The sequence below is a fragment of the Tuber melanosporum genome, assembly GCF_000151645.1.
Source record: "Tuber melanosporum whole genome shotgun sequence assembly, scaffold_238, strain Mel28".
NCBI lineage: Eukaryota > Fungi > Ascomycota > Pezizomycetes > Pezizales > Tuberaceae > Tuber > Tuber melanosporum.
Window position 1 is genome coordinate 78,393 of NW_003298906.1, and position 20,644 is coordinate 99,036.

Genomic DNA, 20,644 nt, shown 5'->3' on the forward strand with positions numbered 1-20,644 from the left:
GCAATAGTAGCCACAAGGTGCATTGGTCGACACACCATCCAACTAAGGGAATAAACATAAAACCTCCCACACCGGTAGTAATCTCACATGCTTGAATATATTTTTTCCGTTGGTAGGGGTAGTCTGCTGCCGGTAGACCTTTTGAGACTTAGAACAATAGATTCAATACCGGGAGGTATTCGCGCCCAAGTCATTCTCAATCAAGGGTTGCAGACTTCTTCCCTCTGTTGCTCCTTGCGTCGTAACTTGGGTATTTTTTCGTATAATACAAGTAGAAACTGTAGAATAGACTCTATGAATGGCCGGTATCAATACTTTTATCCTACTTGATGACTCGTACCGCAAGAGAAAAAAAAAACAACCCCCTGAACACGGTACATGAGTGCAGCTAATTGATCATTTGTACCTCGTTCTCTGCCTTGACACCTTTCCGCCGCTGCCGCTCCTCGTACAGCTCACGCTGCTTTAATATCCTTCCCATAATCTCACCAGCGTTAACACCAGCAAACTCATGATTCCCGATTTCTTGAAATATGCCCATTTCCTTTGCTTCCTCGTATCTATTTCGTGGTTAGACGTGGACCAAGAATCGCGAGGGGTAACATACGGGTCTTCATCCCCGGGCATGAAAGTGGTGGGTCCATGGTACACTACCGATGGCACTCCCGTGGGCAATGTTTCCAAAAACCCTTTAGTTGGCGAGAAGGGTGCCGTAAGAACGACCGAGTTAATGTACTATTCTCGGGTCAGCGCTTCTGAATCTGCGATGAGTAGGAGGAGGGTGATACAAACCCTACACTGTAGTACACAAAGTCCTCGTTCAAACATATTCATAATAGGATAATTCAATCCTTTCCACTGATTGATTGTTCGGTCATCGTGCACTCCTGCTACTACATAAATGTCTTCATGTCCCTCTTCCTTCTCCCTCTCCACGACTCTCCTTAGAAACTCGATATGCCCGCTGGAGAAAAGGTCGAAGCCACCATCAACGTACACAACCCTCTGTGCGGGCTTCGGACCGACGCCTGACACTACCGGGACACACCTGCCTCCTGGCTGTTCGGTAACAAAGTTGTACACTGTGGAGCCCTTGCCGACAACACCAAATGAATCGGAGGCATACATCTTTGTCCTTTCCAAAAGTTCCCTACCCTCCTCGCTTGTCTGGTCCAAAAGCAGCTTTCCGAGATCTCGGATATGATGGGTCTTTGTGCACAGCAACATCCGTCCAACGAGGTCGGTTGTAGAAATGCCTGGGGTTCTCTTAACAACTTTGAAGCGGCCGGCGGCTTTAACAATTCGGTAGCAATCTTCACCTGAACTGTCGGTCGTGACGTCGTCACCATGGACCACATAGCGGGTACCGTAGAGGTCCATCCACTCCGGTGATGTGACGTATGGAGCGCCAGGGACCGGGAGGTCGGTCCATTTGCATGCCGTTACAGCAGCCATTCTAGAGTTGATCAGCACTATTTAATAGTGAATATTGGTAGCTGAAAATTTTTAACCGTTCTTTAAGATTCATTACCGTAGGGCCCTTATTCTCAAGAATTTCTTCATCACTGTGGACACCGACTACAAGGTATTTTCCGAGCTGCTTCGCCTGCAGCATTGCGCCAGCGTGACCTGAATAGCACACGCGGATTAGCTTACAAAGCTGAGGCTAACAGGAGGAATCACCATGGTGAGCAAAGTCAAAACAGCCATCTATCCAGATCCTATCATCGCTCATAGGGGTTGGGGTGTTGGGAGGATGCTCTGGTAGTGAGTCCGCCATTTCTGAGGGAATTGAGTCAAGGAATCGGTGGAGACGCAATGTGGAGTAGGATGGTAGATTATTGTATAGTGCAAGTGCGAGGGAAAAAGGTTGTTGGGAAGCTGGCCCACTATTTTCAACATTAAAAGTAAAAAATATGTCTTACCCCATAATAGGCTTAGCTCGATGGACCCTGAATCCAGTAGCAAGGGGATAAGTCATACTCGAGTAAATGTCAAGCTTGAGGTCAGCCGCCCCCAAAAAAAAACACCAAGAGGGGCTAAAATCGAGTGAGAGGGGAAGATTCTCAATGGGGAAGCGCCGGATTTCGAGGGGGAAAATAGTTCGAGTGAAGTGAGGGGTGACTCCTTCAATTCATCGAGTTTCCTTCACCCCTGCCCACAAGGAGAAAGAGGGGTTTCTCCCCTGGAAAGGAGTTTGTGGACCGAGGAGAGGGAGGAGATGGAGAGAATGCGAAATTGTTCGATGGGTTACAAGTTGAACAGCCTTAGAAAAAGAAAGGCGAATAAAGAGGCGTCTCTTGGCTCATCCGGAGATTTCTTTAAAACCTCCAACAGCCTGATTTACTGTAAATCCCCTAACCCTGGGGGTTCAGGCGTCGATTCATCTCTCCCCCTTTCCTTTTCTTTTCCACCTTCTCCACTGTCCTGCAGTTGCTTTCACTTGTTATCCCTTTTTTCTTTTCTTTTTCCCCTTGTATTCAACTGGTTTTGTGGCTATTTACCGTATATCACTGTTCTCCTAGCACTTTGCTCACAAATTCTGCACCACTCCGCGCTTCTCTCCCCCTGGCATTGGTCACTGTCGGTTTTGCTGTCCACGGTTACTCCACCACATTTCCTTATTGCCGTTTCTGTCCCTTATTCACACGAGGTAAGATCGATTTAGGTGTGGGAACGCACCTGCAAGGGGGAAAGGAAGGAAGAAAGGGAAAGAAGAGGAGAAAAAGGAAAGGAACACCCGCAGATCCGCAACAGTTGTGCATATTGTCTTGCACACACACAACACAAACCCTTTGCCCACCACATATCATACCCTGACTTAATACATCTTGCCCCATTATTGTTATGATACATAGGATGCACCACGAACGTAAGCCGTCCCTCTCTTCCACACCCACCTATATCACCAAGGGGCTCTTTTCCCACACAACGTCCGTGTCAACTCCAGACGAAAACGCTTCAACAACCACTTCCTCCTCCCTTGGTGGTTACTTTTCCTTGTCCCGTTCAACATCTACCAGTAATAAGAAGCGGAGACCTTCCGAGGCCGAAGCTGCTGGCTCACAGAATAGATACGGTCCTTCTAAATCTATACAACAACATCAGAATTCTGGGGGACTTGCGTCGTCAACTACTAAGGGAATGTTTGGTCGATCTGGTGCTAGAGGCCCGGAGTTTGTTACTACAGGACCTGGTGGACTGGGCGGTGGTATGGCTATTGGTGCTGTTGGAGGGAGTGTGGGGAATGGCCCACAGAGCCCCAATACTCTCTATGAAACTGTTCACGAGGTCGCAACGAAACGGATTGCAACGTTGGATTACTTGAGGAGAGCGTGAGTTATTGAGATACAAAACACTCGAGAAATTGCTAGGCTCATTGTTTGTTAGGCATGAAGGGAGGGTCTACTGGTTCAACACTGTTTTGTTCACAAAGGCAGATTTACAGAGGATGGTATATCATGATGGCAAGAAATTGGCTCGAAGGTTTTCTTTTAACTTTGTGACCGCACATTATTTCCGTCGGCTAACGGGTTCTTAGAGCAAACAATTATTTCATCCTCGGCAACTCACTTCCTTCAATCCTAGACTTGGGAACCTCTTCCCCTCTCGATTACCTCAAAGCATTCAACCATCTTCTCCAGGAATACGAGACTCACATAGCACTTCCGCCCTCCCGCCAACCAACCCGTTCCCACAGCTCATCGATATCCTCCAACCACCACTCCCATCACACGACCTCGACTTTCCCGTCCGTTCGCCTGCCTAAGCTCTTCTCCCGCTCCTCAACAAAGCCTCGTCGTGGATCTTCTGCGGCGACGTCTATTCCGACAATGTCCACAATCACTCCACCATCTACTTCAAACTCGGATGTTACCGCTGCGGAACGTGCTCGCTCCGCCTCCGGATCATCCACTGCCCTTCCAGCGGCACCCTCATTACCCAGTGTTCCTAGCATGCCAAGCCTACCTCATAGCGGCAGCAATCTTTCAACTATGAGTTTGGGCGCCATGCCCGTTTCAACCTCATCAAACAATCTTTCCACTACACCCTCAGCTTCCATGGATCTTGATACACTTTCTCCGCTCATCCCAAGTACAACAAATACTCCTCCACCACTCATGCCTCCACCCATCCCTAGTGTAACACCCGAGTCGGAGTACCTCTACCTCTCTACTCCTCCTCTCCCTTTCGAGCCGGATTACTACGAGACCTTTGCCACTCTCTGCGATGTTCTGATTGACGCGTACTCCCGTGTGCTGAGCCTCGTCAGTACTCCTGCTGCGTGCGCCCATGGCGTCGGCGAGGCGTTCCTTAAGGCGGACGGAAAAGTGCGTCGTGTTGTCGTCGCGGGTGTCACTCGGGAATTTGAAGATGCTTGTCGTGGGGCGGTAAAGCGGGAGATTGGAGTTTTGGGAAAAGAGATACTCTCTGGGATTATGTGATAAGTTGTGGCTTATGTGTTTTTTTTTATGACCCCATAATTTTCTCCTATCGTGTATATCTTGGGCTTTTTATTTCTTTCTTCCTACTTACTTTTCTTTGGGTTGTTTTAGAGTGCTAATTTGTTTTATTTTTCTCTTTACGGTTGGCTGGCGTGGGGGTTATGGAATTGTGTTCTGTTTGCGTTCATGGTGGTGGGATATGTGCTACGTTTTATGATATTGATGAGTCTGGCAGTCATGAGTTGTCACTCGTAGAGTGTGGTGTTTGCTGATCGTGTTCTGTCAATGTGTGGGGAAGAATAATCTGTGTGTAAAGGGAAGAGTGCGATTGATTCGGCATATCGCTGTACAATAAATACTCCATTGCATATATTAGGCCCTGTTTGGCACACCACTATAAAAAAACACCCCTACCTTGAAACGGTTTGTAAAACTAGAAATGAAAATACGTCATTTTCCATAAATATTTCTTTGGCACCCCCCTCCCAAAAAAACAAAAAAACAACTTAACATTTCAGGGTTCAGGAGGGTCAACATTGGTGGTGGCTAGACTATTTATAAAGACCTAAACCTTCACATCTCACAATATAAATGTCATGTATCTCACAATATAAATGTTATGTATGATAATATTATCATATGATTGGTGGGACTCTCCTACGGCCTAATTTATGGCGAGTGTTTTTCTGAGGCCCTATTCGGTTGGTTATTTTTATGATCGTAATATCATATTTTTTATGATCGTGAAGGTAGCAAGCAACATATGTTTTGCGAAGAAAATAGAACCTTGTTCCCATTGACAAACATTAAAAATATGGCACATTTTTAGGCCATGCAGAACACCCCCTCCATCCCAACCCTTTTTATGGGGAAATTTATGCCATGGAAACTACTTTTATGGCACAAAAGCAACCAACCGAACAGTGCCTTCATTATCTTTTGATGCTTCTAACCCCAAACCCTATATAATATATCTTTCACCAGGGGGAATAAAGGCATCCAGAGGTCAATATAGGTGTGCGGTGAATGGATGTGCTTACCAAACACCCCTGTTTGTTTTTACATTTACATGGAAATAAATACACCTTGAAAGGCAGAAATACGCCGTTTTTTTTGTGGCGTGCCAAACTGGGCCCTATCCACCTGTTGGGTGCCCACTTGGGGCTGAAACTCTGGGGTATAAACAAGAGAATTATCGAGACCCCTCACTGTTCATACCGAGCCGGTCTTTGAAGATAATCACGATGTAGAATAGCCCTCGCATAATGCGGGGAAGCTGCCGTGGCGGCCATCTGGCGTGCGTGTCTCTGGGAGGTTCGAAATACGGGAAGGCCCCAGAGCGAAGCTGTCGCTAAGAGGGATGGACAAACCATCCTCTCTACTCGAGTACCAGTCCAGCTGTGGAAAGTCCCCCCCCCTTGTCCGCTATCAGTTTTGTCGTGAGCTCAGCAGTGTTGAGCGTTGAAAGTAGGGTTTTCTTTCTTTCTTTCTTTCTCTTTGTGTGTGGCATTGTGTACTAGTATCATACATCATCTTATATGATATGGGTGGGGTGGTTGTGTAGAGAGGATGTGGGAATGGGTCAACTTCGAAGCCATGTTCATTACATGTACATTCTCGGTCTGCAACTGCGGTGAGGTGACCGGCTTTATTGACCCCCGGGGTTCTTGGCGGTACGGAGGAGGTGGGAGGAGGGGGGGAACTTGGAGTTGTTTGAGAGTGGGTGAGAGTGGGATTGGTTAGCGAATTGTTTGTGATGGTGTCTTTGTGGTTTGCATTGTGTGGGTGTTCTCATGGTGCGGGTGTTTCACTGGATAGGTGACGGACGCAGAGCTAATTATTGGAAGCTGGGCGTTATGGGTTTGAAAGTATCATGATGTGCTCTGCTCGACTGATTTGGCTGGGGGTGTGTATGGTTTGTGGTCTGTCCAAGGGATTATTCATGGAAAATCACTCGGGTCTAGAGAGTAAGTGTGGTGGCTGGGGTTGATACTGGGGAGTTGTTAGTACCAGAAGGGGGGTTATGGCTTTTGTAAGCATATCTTTTGTCAAATTTGCCTATCATAGCATTTTCTTGGACTCACTTGCTATTTAGTGGTGTACCAATCTTTCTCTATATATCAGAGCTCAACAGGAGCCTAGAATTTTCGTCCGGACTTGTGTGGTATAAAGTCTGAGAAGAGCTAGTAAGCAAAGGGCTCAGGAACGTCTGAATAGGATTTGACGCCATAAGTACATATACAAAAGTCTCATGATCCCCCCCTCGGCACACTAAACTTGGAGCGTCATTACCGCGCTAGGGTGACTCTACTCGTATGATGGGATAGGACACCATAGCTGGCACCCAACCGCTGCAACACAAACACACAGGTATCGTTCTGCTCTTGGTCTGTTGTCGAAAAGTATATGGCCAGCCGGGCACACAAGCGGAGGATAGAACATGAAAGCTGGTATCCTTCCTTAGTCTGCGATTAGGTATGCTTGAACTTTTTTTTTTTTTTTTTTGAAACAAGGATTCGCTTTGGTAATGACTTGTTTTGACCTTTTTTTTAGTATTTATTAGGTTTTATTTATTTAGAAAAAAACCCCAAGTAAGTGACGAAATTCTCGAACTTCATGAACTCTTATGATGCCCTCAACACCTCACAACTTGCTTGCACGCCAAGCCCAACATATAGAATAATTGACGAGGTGTTAGAATAGGCCACACCAAGTACTAAGAGCTGCTCACAGAACAAATGACTTTGTCACAGAAATATGAATTTCAGAGTCCCTACGGAGGTACAGCCCATAAGTTTAGCACTTTACGCTAGCAGGGATTGTGGCACTAGCTGTAGTAGCGCAGTGGATTTGGTATTATTTCATGAGGAGCACGCTCAGAAAAAAAGATGGCCGTCGCTGAATGTTTCCTATATGTGCGGAGACATGGTTAGGGACTGGCCTTTGTTCAAGGCAGTGGTGCAATCGCAGTTCGGCGTGGAATATTAGGAAAGGTTAGGGGTAGTAGGAGGGGGTTTTTCTTTTCTTTAACAAGTAGTGGTATGTGAAGTCATAAATCATGTATGCTGAAGCCTAAAATACAAGGACTTCGCGAGATCCACCATTCTACATTTTCTGAATTCACCACGCTACTACTGCTAGTGCAACAATCCCCGCCAGCGGAAAGTGCAAAATTTATGGGCTGTACCTCGGTAGGTTGTCAGCTATCTATTGGTATATTTTTTGTTTGAATCGATCAAGAGATGATGATGCAATTTGTGATTTTCGTTGCCCTGAATTTACACTATTTTGGTGTGTTTTGGCGGTACTTGGACCCGCCAACGATGACTTTTGTCCAAGAACTATACAATCACCTATGACATATACCTTGTGCAAGGGTAAAAGAAGATTGATGACAACAATACAAGATAGCAGAACAGTAAAGAGAAAGGAAAGGCGACCGTGATAACCAAGGTAGTGGCACGATAGAGTGTTCGAAGAAAATCTGTCGTAATCAATGATATAATGAGTTCATCTATTGATGAACTCATATCAGTAACAATGACAGAAATTCTGTCATAATGAAATATGCAACTGATACATATTTGAAAGTCAAGTTACAACAAGTAGCTTTCTTTTGAAGCCGAGTGATACCCCGTGATCGCTCACAATTCTCGCTCGACCGGCGGACTTAATACGAATCCACCTCCGGAACCTGCAATACATCGGCCTAGAGCCAACATCTCCCCGTAGAGCCCATTCACCATAATCCCAAGAGTACGAGTACAAAGTATGATACTGTACAGGCCTTAGCTCTCCACACCGCCTACCCTGGTTCTCGACGCAAGTTGGAACCTGGGTGGAGCCCCTAGCGGAACAGAAGACCAGGCCTCCATTATTGACCCAAGACCTGAGCCACTGCGCAACGGGATCCCGGAATCACCCCAAATCGATGTTGGCCCTTTGGTATTTCCCCTCCATTTTATCAATCAATCCTTCAGGCCACGTTGACCTTGGACTTTGAACTGACCTTGGACTTTCAACTAATCAGGGGGAAAGAGGGTAGGCCGCTAGGCGGGTATCGGTACCGCATTCATGGCTGCATAGCGCTTGTTTGCCTCCTTGTCAACCTTCGACCATCCGCTCTTCCTTCTCTCGCGGCGTTGACCACACACTCGGCCTCCTCTCTATCCTTCTCATCTCTGTTCAGTTCATAGCGTTGAACTACGTCTTTATCCGTCTCGAGCCACTTCTCTTCCCTCCACCTCTGCAACCCCCCAAACCGTTGTGTCTGCGAGCCTTTCCTCCCTTAGGCTTTCCACCCCAGCCATTATCACACGAAACTCCTGAAATCTGCTATCAGATTATCAGCGGGGATCAGCTCGTCAGCCCACTATAAGGTCTCGTTCAACAGGTCAACAGAACTGTAAATATCAACCAACGAGACCCAACCCGCCTAATTGGCTGACCTGATACCCGGTTGTGAATACTGCGATACTTCCCAGGAGCTTTCGACTCAGGATACGGAGATTAAAGGGCCGCCGGAGATAGCGGATTGCAAGAGCTCTCATAGTATTTCTAGGGGTATAATTAAAAGGCTCGCTTGCTTTGATACGATACGGTACTAATACTTTTGATACCTAGTTCGAGCAAAAGCCCCCACATCCTGTTTTGCCCCTTGGCTGGTGGATTCAGGGCCATGTCCAGCGAACTCGATCCACACCACCTGGTGGCTCTGATGAGCCACGTGTTTGCGAATACGCAAGACGGTTCTTCTCGTCGCATGCACCCTTCATTACTCAACTTCAAACACGTCATTGTCGATAACCATGCGACAAACGTTCGCACCTTTCCCATCCTGGATGCCATTGCCAATATATCTATTTCTCGGGAAAGGCACCAGGTCATCGCAGCGGCTCTTCAACTGGACTCTGAGAAAAAAGAAATTTGTCTAACGATCTCTGATAACTACAGAGTTGAGAAGCCTCTACTCAATCATCTCCGCAATGTTTGGAGAAATTTGCAAACCCTGTCGAATGAGTATGCGAAGCAGAGGGTATCCGACAAGCATGAGTACCAACTGGAGTCACCAGAGATGCCCATGCGGGTGGCTTTTGCTTTGAAGGTACAGATATTTTGCGACATATACCTGTACTCCCTAGAAAAACAGATGTGGCGAATAAAGAAGCGGCTTCGGAACCTTGGCCACTTCATAAAGGTGTTGCTTAATAGGCGTGGGTCCCCGGCCTACGTGGGTTTGAAGAGAATCTGTTCAACGCTGTGTGTGCGTTGGTGACGGCGCTGGGGCTAGTTTCCAAGTTTCATGATAGTCCACAAAGCCAACTTACAGATGAGGAATGGACAGAGGTATATAAGCGAAGCATGGTGGCCAACAAGGAAGTAAGAGTTGTGCTTGCTGATGGAGATGGGGCCGGCTGTGAGGTTTTGGCTGAGGAGCTAAAAGGTATGCTTCTGCTCCCCATTACATGAGTACCACAAAATCTCCTGCGATTCGCTATCTCCGGTAGGCCACTATCTCCGGATTCAGAGATGAAACACCCAGAGAAGGAATAGTGTTTACCTAACGCGGTATAACCTGGGCGGGCTAGGGCGGTTTGACCTCACTAGCTGGTGGCGTAACTTCCTTTGTCTACTGTACGAGTACTTCTCCCGCCCAAGCTGTACCACCTTAGGCAAACACTATTCACCCCCGAGGCGCGTCGTCTCCGGGTCCGGAGATTAGTAGCCTACCGGAGATAGCGAATCGCAAGAGATTTTACGGTGCTGCATATTTTCTGTTCTATTCATTAACCTAACTTCGCTTCTCTCCTAGAGGATTGTCCCCACGGCCTCTTCTACCTCCGACGTGCCCTTGTGAAACTGACTTCCCTATCCCAGCACATTGAATCGCTATTTGGATTTGCCCATTCTCCCCCGCCTCCGTCCCGCCTTGCTATACCGCATGTTCATTATTGGTGTCCCAAACCAGAATCGTAATGTGCAATTACCTTCGTCGCCGGAGGAGTGGAGGCTCTTCTTGGAGACTGCATGTCAAGAGAGGTACGACTGGCAGGGGAGCGATTCGGTGAAGCTTTCGAACAGGTTTGGCAGGCGTAAATATATGTGCGCAGTCCATTGCGAATGTAAGCTTATCCAGCACCTCGAAACCACACGCAAGTACCAATGGGGCAATGTCTCCCCATTTTCCTACATTGGGGTCTCCAAGCTCAGCTGCAGCGCGTGCCGCATCTGGATAAAAGCCTTCAACGAACTGGGCGGACGGCAGTATTATACTAGAGGCTCACATGGAAAATGGTACTGGCCTTGGGGGATGCCCAAGATGGGGGAGTCTTTGGATAAGATTATGGCGAAAAAGGTTTTGGAAGAATACATCGCGCATGAGATGGCAAGAGAGCGTCTGAAATCGCAATCGGATAGCGATGGTGCGTCCCCGCGTGGGGCTCTGCATAGATTGGATGATGAACTGCGGGAAGAAGCCATGGCCAGCATGTCCGCGGAATTGCAAGAGTTCGGAGGTGATAGAAGGTTGCCTCTTAACTCTAAATTTCGGGGTGTCTGGAGGTAAAGGTGATGAGGTGATATCGGGGGGATGGAATGGGCCAGGATATATGTAAGGGGGGTGCTGTGATAAGGTGCATGGATGGCATAGGTGGAGGTCGCTTTTGTTTGGTCCGTTCGTTGTGCCCACCTGTTCGTCGGCCCCTCCCCCCATACCGGAATTTGGGTAGGTTGGGGAGGTGCTAAAAAAAAGAAAATTCCACTTTATTTTATGGGTGGGGGTTGTGCTTGCTGGAAGCGATAGAGGACGCATAGAATCTGGCTATTGGCTTGTCTGTGCGTTATATCGCCTGATTATAAATTTAGTACCTTTTTCTCATGCTCCACTATTGTGCCGGCCATCCAGGGCCGACCCTCTTTGTTCACCTTTTTTTCCTCTTACACAAAAACTTACTACTTTCTATCCGCCGTCCAGGTTCCCCTTGGACTTAAAATAATTATTATCTTCATGGTTTTCTTACTCGCTTCATCATCATTTTCTGTGGTGCAGTGATACTCCGTGATTACCACAATTCCTGCCTGCCCGGCTGACTGACCATACGAATCCACCCCCCAGAGCCCGCAATTCATCGGTCCAGAGCCAGTACGCCTGTGGAACCCATTCATTGTTATCCCAAGAGTACAAAGTACCGGCCTTAGCTCTCCGCCCCAGTTTATTCCTATCAATCAATCCACCTGAAATGTTAACCTTGAACTAATCAAGGGCGGATGATAGGCCGCTAGGCGAGTGTATAGTAGGTTTATCGCTGTGGGGCTTACCTAATCTGAGCACTAACCTACTGGGTGAGTACGGTATTACAAGTGGATCGTGGGGGCGATTATGTAATCCATACTCTAACCCATAGTGGATGAAGGACGCTGGGTGAGTACTTGTATATTAGACCACTATTCTCAGCCAACAACCACCCCAAATATGGCACTCACGGTCAGTTGTGATCTCGCAATGGTGAGGACTCAAGGGAAGTGTTCATATAAGATGCTCGAAATTAGTCATATATTCTCTGCAGATGATTGAATATGAGTTTCAGAAATGTCATGGGAACATGTGCTGTTGAGCTGCCATCATCGCAAAGTCAGTACTGCACCCAGAAACATGGCATTGGTGGACAGGGAAGTGGCGAAAATGTTACTTGCGCAGAAAGAAGTCAACCCCGAAAGGCCCGATGATTGCGGTCAAACAGTGCTCTCCCTCTCACCGCTTGGTATGGGCATGAGAGCGCGGTGAAAATACTACCCTGGTGGGTAGATGTTGACCCTGACAAGCCAATCGGTGGTGGGCGGTCACCTCTCTTGTTCGCAGCTAGGCACGGTCACCAGAAGGTGGTAGCGCCCTAAAATCCCACAAAGCATTAAACCCCAGAGTGATTCAAGGCCTAGAAAGCTTTACATCGTTAAATCCCCCGCCATTCCTCCCCTTCCCGTGCACCTACTCACGGAAGTTGTCCTTGAACATCCTCCCCCTTGCAATCAAAGGAAATCCCGCCAGACGAACCCAGGATCACATACATGTATAATATATATATACCCACGGCGACTTGAACCCTCTTAGGGACTTTCTTCGAAAGTCGGGTCGTGGGTTTGTGAATTTCTGCTTTTCCCCGGGTACGGTGGAGTTTGGAATGGAAGCAGCTCTATCTCTAGTTTACACCTTCAGTTTTCATCCAAACATATTTGATTTTTTCCCAGCAGTTAAATTTTTGCCCTTCACATTTTTTTCTTTCTCCTCCCCTTGCACGATATATAGGCGTAATGCTACACAGTACAGTTCAGATAGAAGAAAAGTGGTTTGCCATAGCGCTAGAATTCCCGACACCATTGCGAGCAGCTATGTAAGAACATAATGACACGTCTCTACGAATAGTAGGATATCATACTTAGCTGACACCAATTAGCCACCACCTGCCCAATAGCACACCCCTTGCAAAACCTGTTGGAAAGAAACAACTCCGTACCCATACCCCCCCCGAAAAGCCCCCCTGCAATAAAAAAGCCCTCTTCCCTCTCTACTCACGATAATCAAGCATCAAAGGAGTCTTTCAACTATGATACCTCACATACTAACCAACCAAGGAATCCCTCACCATCTCGGAAAAGAGAGATCAAAGATCCCCAAGGGAGCACGGTACAGTCCGACGCGCCGGTTAGTGAATATGCGGAAAAGTTTAAAATGAAGGGGAGGCTTTCTCTCTCTCTCTTTTTTTAACCTTGGAACGATATGACACGATAATTATAGTTGTGTTAGAGCCAACGTTGTGTTATTATACGAGGATATATAGACCGCAAGCGCGAATCAAGAACCCAAAAGACCCCCCCGTGAAAAAAACAAAAAAAGAATCAAATAGTTAGAAGAAGAAGTTCGGAATTTCTTTTCACAATAACTTCACTTGCGAACCCTACCTCGAACTCCACGAACTGACAAACCAACTTCCCCCCGCCCGCCCGCCCGCCCCATTCCCCGTACATATCGTACTCGGGAGGTTCCATACGATATGATGCCACCCTGTAAAAGCGCCCGGAATACGACAGCACATGTGAAGCGGAAAGAACGCACAGAGCGGACAGATAGTTCCTCCCCCGCACCGTGCAGTGCCGGGTTCTTCTACCCAGTTGACGGATTCGGAACCACTTATCTATCATACGAGAAAATGAAATCGCTCAGAAGTTCTCGGTATGGGATACATCAATACAGGCAGTATCATACCAGTAACCAGTATAGTACCCTATCGCTTGCGCACGTAGGCCGGGTCCGCGGTCGGCTAGTAGCTAGCTACGAATTTAAGGATTGAGACCTTTGGTCAATAACCAAGATCACAAAGTATCACTCGATAGACAAACACCTGTTCTTTTTGTTTTCCCAACCCAGGCATTATGATACTACCACACCGGTCTCGGCCGGGTGGGCGGGCGGGGGCGAGCTCATTGTGCCCAACGGCATGGATATAATTATCATGGAAACAACCCGCTCAACATTTATTTATTATAATTGTGATAAATTATAATAGAATCCCTCCGATTGAGAAGACAGGGGAAAAAAAATCCCCCAAGTTGACATCCACCACCAACCCCCACTCCCGCCCGTATGGCAGCAGAAAATTGCGCCGAAAGTTTGTTCGTTATGATACCATCCCCAGCCACCCAGCCAGCCAGCCGCCCCACCGTCCATAGTCAGGACTTGCTCGCGCAACAAGTATATGTACCGCAAACACCGACAGATACGCGCTCTTTCTGTGTCTATCGCAGATGCTGGACCGGGGGTGGAAGAGATATACTCGGGCGGATTTCGGGAAGCGGTAGGGTGGGTGTGGGGGTGGTACCTGTTCATCGACAATCACTCGACCCATACAAATGACTGTTTCCCTTTCGTTCCAAAAATTGTGAACTGAACTGCCGTTTGGCAAGACTGTTCAGTTCCAAAAACAGCCGTAACGGAATGGTTACCTTTCTGTTCGCAAACACCCATCACCAAATGGCTGCCTTGTAGAAGTTTCACATGAAACCCATTGTAAAACGAGAGCAAAAATCATTATTCAATGGATGAATTCCTGTTAGTAGCTGTAGCTAAACATTTGTTGATGCTAATTCATGTCTACAACTATTCAATGGAAACCAACAACACTATTTTGATGATAAATGATGCTAGTGGAGGAAAGGTTCATTGACGGGGGAAGTGTTTGCTTAGTTTGCAGTGCAAACTTTTCTTCCTGGCAACGAACGGTTTTCCTCGTTGCAACAAACGGTTGACCGTTAGGAAGGGGTGTGGGATTGGTAGCATCCGTTTCCACAAATCAAACCATTTCACAACGGAACGGTCGACCCTCCTTCTGTTGTTCCCAAACAGGCGCTTATACTCCTGTCTTTCCTGTCAGTTAGTTGGTGGCGGCGCCATCGAGCCAGTTGTTGAGCAATACCGGTAGTGCTGAGCATGTTGCATACCAGCCGTTTTCACAAGTATCTGGATGGTCTAGTGCCCAGATTCTTACCCGGCTATTGTCAGAGGAAGCCTTAAACTGGAGCACCTACAGGAGTGGCATAACCGCTACCTGAGCTGCAGATCCCTATAACTCACTCAAATGTTGATGCATTTAAATTATCTCTCTACTCTCTTAATCTCTAGCCTTCTCTCTATCTCATATTAGTGAGAAAGGAAATGGAAGGGTAGTTGGAGAGGAGCCTTTGCAGTTTGAACCAGAGCATTTTTGGGTTAGATGTACTGGTTAAAGGTTTCCCCCACCATCCACTGATTCGACCTCCCAGCTCCAAGGTACCCGGACACTTTCGAAAACGGCTAGTTGAGAACTTCTTCTCTCTCCTCCTACGGTAGTCTCGTGTTGGCGATCAGAGCATTCCCTTTAGCTTGACTGGGTAGATTATCATTTAGTTTCGTTTCCCAGCACCGCAAACTCGCAGTGTTGAAAGGTGGTAAAATAAGAGGTTGCAGCAAAACTCGATCATGATCTGATCGTAGCCATCACTATGTCTGCGATACTCCAAGTTTTTCTGCCAGGGACAGAAAAACACTTGGGTAAAAAAAAAAAGCTTTGTAATGAATCGTGCATTGCAAGAGGAATGCATTTAATCACCAGATTTTCGGTGAGGAAATTGTATTCATGCCGAACTTTCGCTCTTTCAATAACTTCTGGATATTTCTTCTCCCAATCGTGGAGATCATGGGTAGAAACACCAGGAAAAATTACACTGCCCTCATGATTCGCTTGCAACTTAAATATTTGCTCAGGTGACAGCTTGCTCAGACTTAGGGCTGTACCAATAGGTCTGGTTTAGTGAGAGAAGGTAGTGTATCGATATCGGTAGAAGTAACAGTCGGTGAAATGAGAGTCGCTTTTGAAGGAATCGCTACAGTGGAAGGCTTTTTCGGGTGGGAGCGAGGTGGTGTTTTGGATCAGTGTCGTTTTTTTGGTGATCTCCGGACACTGGGATAAAATCCTCTTGCACCATAGTGACCGGCATACCCGGGTATCCCCGTGGGGATGACGCCACCCCCTACCCTGCCCTCCAAAGGGCAGAATCGGTGGCCTTCGCCAGGACCCCACATACTCATGATGCGCTTGAAAAGAGTTTTGTATCAATTGATACAAAGAGTATGGAGAAAACCTTTCGCATACCCTCCACCACGTTGCATACCTTTCCAATACCCTCCTTGGCTAAAACATGCCCTCCGGAAGCAAAACTATGACCCTCAAAGTACAGACCTCCATAGACTAAGTATTTCCAAGGTTCATAAGGTCCGAACACTGAAGTCTAAACACTTCTCCGAGCAAGACACCGTGCCAAACACTATAGTCTAAGCGCCTTCCCCAGCAACCCATAAACAATGAAGTCCAAACACTTTCCCTAGGAACCTAATAGTTCTGAAGTCCAAAGAAAACTCACAATAGAATAAGTTTTTCTGGGCTTTCAAGGTCCAGACATAGTAGATAAAAATACAAAAAAAAAAAACGGGCGTGACCCGGTCCTCTCATCCCCCATTTTCTACTGTTCGGAAGGAAATAGTACTAAAGTAAAAGTTCAAGCCTTGGGCTTTGACAAGTACGACGATTATGGCCAGGTTCACCACAGTTTTGACACTTTTGTGTTCTAACCAGTATTTCAGCACCCTCAATAAGTGCCATCTGAGTTCGAGCAGGCACAATCCGGGCCCGAAAACTCTCTCATGTTGCACGTACAATCTTTCGCTGTCCAGCTTTGGCGCGGATTTTTGTGGGTGATAGGCAAAAAGCCGGTACCGGTTGAGGATTATGTATAAAACTATCAAGATTAGCTAGTATGACAGGATGAAAGTTGATTTGATAGGTGTTTTTAAGGGTGGTAATTGAAAAGAAATCTGAGATGTAGGTATGAGCTGATTGACCTATATTGTAACATGTTGGCAAGATGCTAATCACATTATCGGTAAATGGTACGATAGTTGGCAGGTGGCCTGCTCTACCAGAGAGGAGGTGAGAGCTGAGAACTAAAGGAGATTTTGAAGGTGTACTGAGGAACAAAGAAGTAACCGTTCAACCAAGTATATTGAAATACTGTCTGTCAAAGTCTCCCTTTTCCATCGTGGAAACAGGCGGTCTTTAAATACACAAATCTGTTCATGTCTAGCATGAACGAAACTAATCAAAGGTATCAAATGATACTCTTTGGTAAAAACAAACCAAATATCGAAACAATACTTAAAACAATACATAAAACAAACTAAGTATCAAACGTGTAACGTGTTCGCAAGGTGCTAATCACGTTATCGATAATAGATACGATAGTTGGCAGGTGGCCTGCTCTTCCAGAGAGGAGGCGAGAGCTGAGAACTAAAGGAGGCTTCGAGGGCGTACTGAGGAACAAAGAAGTAACCGTTCAACCAAGTATATTGAAATACTGTCTGTCGAAGTCTGCCTTCTCCATCGTAGAAACAGGCGGTCTTTAAATACACAAATCTGTTCATGTCTAGCATGAACGAAACTAATCAAAGGTATCAATCGATACACTTTGGTAAAACTCTTTAAGTATCAAAGCGATACTTAAAACAAAACATAAAACAAAACCAAGTATCAAACGATACTTAAAACAAACCAAGTATCAAAGCGATACTTAAAACAAAACATAAAACAAAACCAAGTATCAAACGATACTTAAAACAAACCAAGTATCAAAGCGATACTTAAAACAAAACATAAAACAAAACCAAGTATCAAACGATACTTAAAACAAACCAAGTATCAAAGCGATGCTTAAAACAAAACATAAAACAAAACCAAGTAACCAAGTACCCGTACCGGTTACATTCCCCAAAACAAAACAACTGTTTTAAACAAACAAAACCTAATAATCATCAAAGGCGGATTCCGAGAAACTCATGGCTTCAGTTTCCGCCAAAAACTCTTCATCATAGGTACCACAGCAAGGACAAGAGGAAACTCTAAGGAAACACTTAGACTCAAAGAAATCTAAATCACAGTAGTCACGAATACCAGATTCATGCTGTACATCAACTCAAGCATGATCACAATCCGGACAGTAGTCAATCCAGAGGATTTCGAAGTAGTCTTCAAGTTGGATAACATCGCGGTTCAATAACAGTCCAACAACCTGTTGTCGCTGCCTCACATTGAGCTCCACATAGTTTGACATCGTTATGGTATTCGGATGGTGATTGGTGACTAGATAAAGTTGTCGAGAGCCTGCTCCATAGCTTGATTCTCCTCATCGCTACTTTCGAACTCTGACTCAAAGTGTGGTGCCCAAAATCCATCTCTAGTTTCGAGTTCTGTGTGCCATCGCTCAGTTTCTGGCATTGTAGGTGTCCAGCACATGGTGATATAATTGATTGTTGGGGGGAGGGATTCGTTTGGCATGTTGTCTTTCCACCATCCGTTTACCATATCCATAGCGTGCTCAAGTCCTTCCAGTGGTTCCCAACTGTTTTCGCTCGTCGGATATCCTTTCCATTTGACTAGGAATTGATCATTTCCATGCCAAAGGCGGTGGTCTCCGATTTCTTCAACTTCCCATTCATCCTTCTTCTCAATGAGTGATAGGTGCAGGCCTAGAGTGGGTCCTTCCAGGAAACTTGGAGTCGTCATTGGGATGGAATCGTTTGACAGCTGAGGCGTGGAAGACTGCAGTATTGCGGCGGTACATGCGTCCATCTATCTGGACAGTGTAATTCTCTGTATGCTCGTCAAAGGATATGACTTTGAAGGATCCTCGCCATCGGGGTTGTAGTTTCTTGCTGCGTCCGACATTGGTAATAAACATGTTACCGTGTACCATGAGCATGTCTCCTGGTGAGATGGGAACATGTTTGCGACGTCGTTTCTGGGCAGTAGTAGTGCTTCGGAATCGGGCAGCCTTAACAGCTTGGAAGGCATCGTTCCGAATTGCTTGGTGGCGGTTTAGATGGTCATCGGAGGCAGGGACTGAGGAGTTCTTGAATAGTGTTGTAGGTAGGAGAGGGTATTGGCGGCCAAAGACTGCCTTATATGGTGACATTCCCAGGGTATCTGAAAATCCGGCATTGATATATGCGGCTTGTTCAACTAGGGCTGGTTCCCAGTTGGTTTGTCGTTCATTGATCATGTTCCTAATTCCGGTCTTAACTTCGCGGATTTTTCGTTCTGCCTGGCCATTAGTCTCATGGTGTCCAGGGGCAGCCATAATGTGGTTTATTCCGACGGAGGTTAAGGTTTGCTTCCAGAATCTGGCAGTAAAACGGGGATCAGCGTCACTGACAATACATAAGGGGTACCCATGGGGGGTAAACAGGTATCGTTGGAGGTTATTCCAGGTGTCTTTGGAGGAATCAGTAACTTTCATTGGAAGGAGCCAGGTATATCCAGAAAATCGGTCCACAGCTTCCAAGATGGTGTCAAATCCAGCGGATTTGTTGAATGGTCCTGCGAAATCGATGGCATACGATTCGAATATTTCACATGGTAGTTGGAGGGTCTGTGCTTTCCCTTCAGGTAGTTGTGTTCGCTCCTTATTTGCCTGGCAGAGTTCACATTGTTTGACGAAATCGCGGAAGTCGTTTCGCATTTCAGGCCAGTAAACATATTCTGAGGCATATTGAAGGTTGCGGTCGGCACTATGGTGTCCTTTGTTGTGAATCTCGGATATGACATATTCTCTAATAGTCATTCCATTGAACATATGACCTTTTGGTATGTATAGGCAGTGTTCACCATAACGGGTGCTGGTAAAGACCATTCCATTAGATATGTTGTAGGAGGCGAGGTCTCCATGCCTGGAGCTATCCATGGCTTTGAAGTAAATCGGGTCATGACGATATCCTGCTATCATTTGGCTTCGGAATGAGGAGGTTAATTCTTCTGTGGTCGATCTAACATCTCGTTCATCCTCGATTAGGGAACCTCTTGTTGGTTCGATAGGGGCTTCTTCTTCCTCAAAGGTTTCGTAGAGTTGACTCCGATGCTCGGGAATAGTAGGGGGTATGACCGAGACAATGGTTTCATTGTTGTATACTCGTAAGGGTCCACTATATAGTGGTCGTGAATCGATTATGGGAGGAGAGGATGGCGGGGCTGACTGTGGGGGGTGTAAATAGGATATTGCATCCACGTAGGCTGCTGCTTGTTCGAGTTCTTTAAGACCTTGGTATTGTGTTGGAACAGGATTAAGGGTATAAGGAGGTTGGGTTGATTCATCTTCATTGATCACTTCTTCTGCTCCTTCAACGGTGTCGAAACTAGTGTTTTTGGAATCATCAGCAGGCATATAGTACGGTCGTTGGTATCTGTTGCCGAACTTGATCTCAGTCTGGTGAAAAGGGCAGGTGTCGTGATAGCAATGGGACCAGTGGAGTCTACTTTGTTCAAGTTCGTGAGGAGGTGTGCTGCGGAGCGTGCAATTGTCTTTCCATTCTTCATCAACGTCCTTTCCTCGTTCTGTTCTGGCAGCACTGTACATGGTGTAAGAGAAAGGATTGGAGGGAGTGGTAGAGCTGGCCGCAACCATCGATGTTTCTTGTTCATAGGAGGTGTCGTCAGGGCTGTCCTCGCTTTGTCTTGTGTGGTCGTGAACAAGGGGAGGGTTTGCGAGGTCTTGATTCTCATATAGGCGGGAAAGAGCATCAGCTAAATAGTTCGTTCTTCCAGGGGTAAAGATAATTTTTGCAT

The 20,644-nt window shown here is 46.5% G+C and overlaps 2 protein-coding genes; one reads left to right on the forward strand and one right to left on the reverse strand.

Moving 5' to 3' along the window:
* Nucleotides 1–234: 234 nt before the first annotated feature.
* Nucleotides 235–1,897, reverse strand: GSTUM_00000984001 (uncharacterized protein). XM_002838211.2 has 5 exons: nt 1,684–1,897; nt 1,512–1,629; nt 793–1,456; nt 608–735; nt 235–560 (listed from the first exon to the last, which is right to left on the reverse strand). The coding sequence occupies exons 1-5, from the start codon at nt 1,778–1,780 to the stop codon at nt 389–391; spliced, it is 1,179 nt and encodes a 392-aa protein (XP_002838257.1). The 5' UTR covers nt 1,781–1,897; the 3' UTR covers nt 235–388.
* Nucleotides 1,898–2,779: 882 nt separating this feature from the next.
* GSTUM_00000985001 (uncharacterized protein) lies at nt 2,780–5,075 on the forward strand. XM_002838212.2 has 4 exons: nt 2,780–3,335; nt 3,391–3,486; nt 3,542–3,947; nt 4,155–5,075. The coding sequence occupies exons 1-4, from the start codon at nt 3,145–3,147 to the stop codon at nt 4,443–4,445; spliced, it is 984 nt and encodes a 327-aa protein (XP_002838258.1). The 5' UTR covers nt 2,780–3,144; the 3' UTR covers nt 4,446–5,075.
* Nucleotides 5,076–20,644: the final 15,569 nt, after the last annotated feature.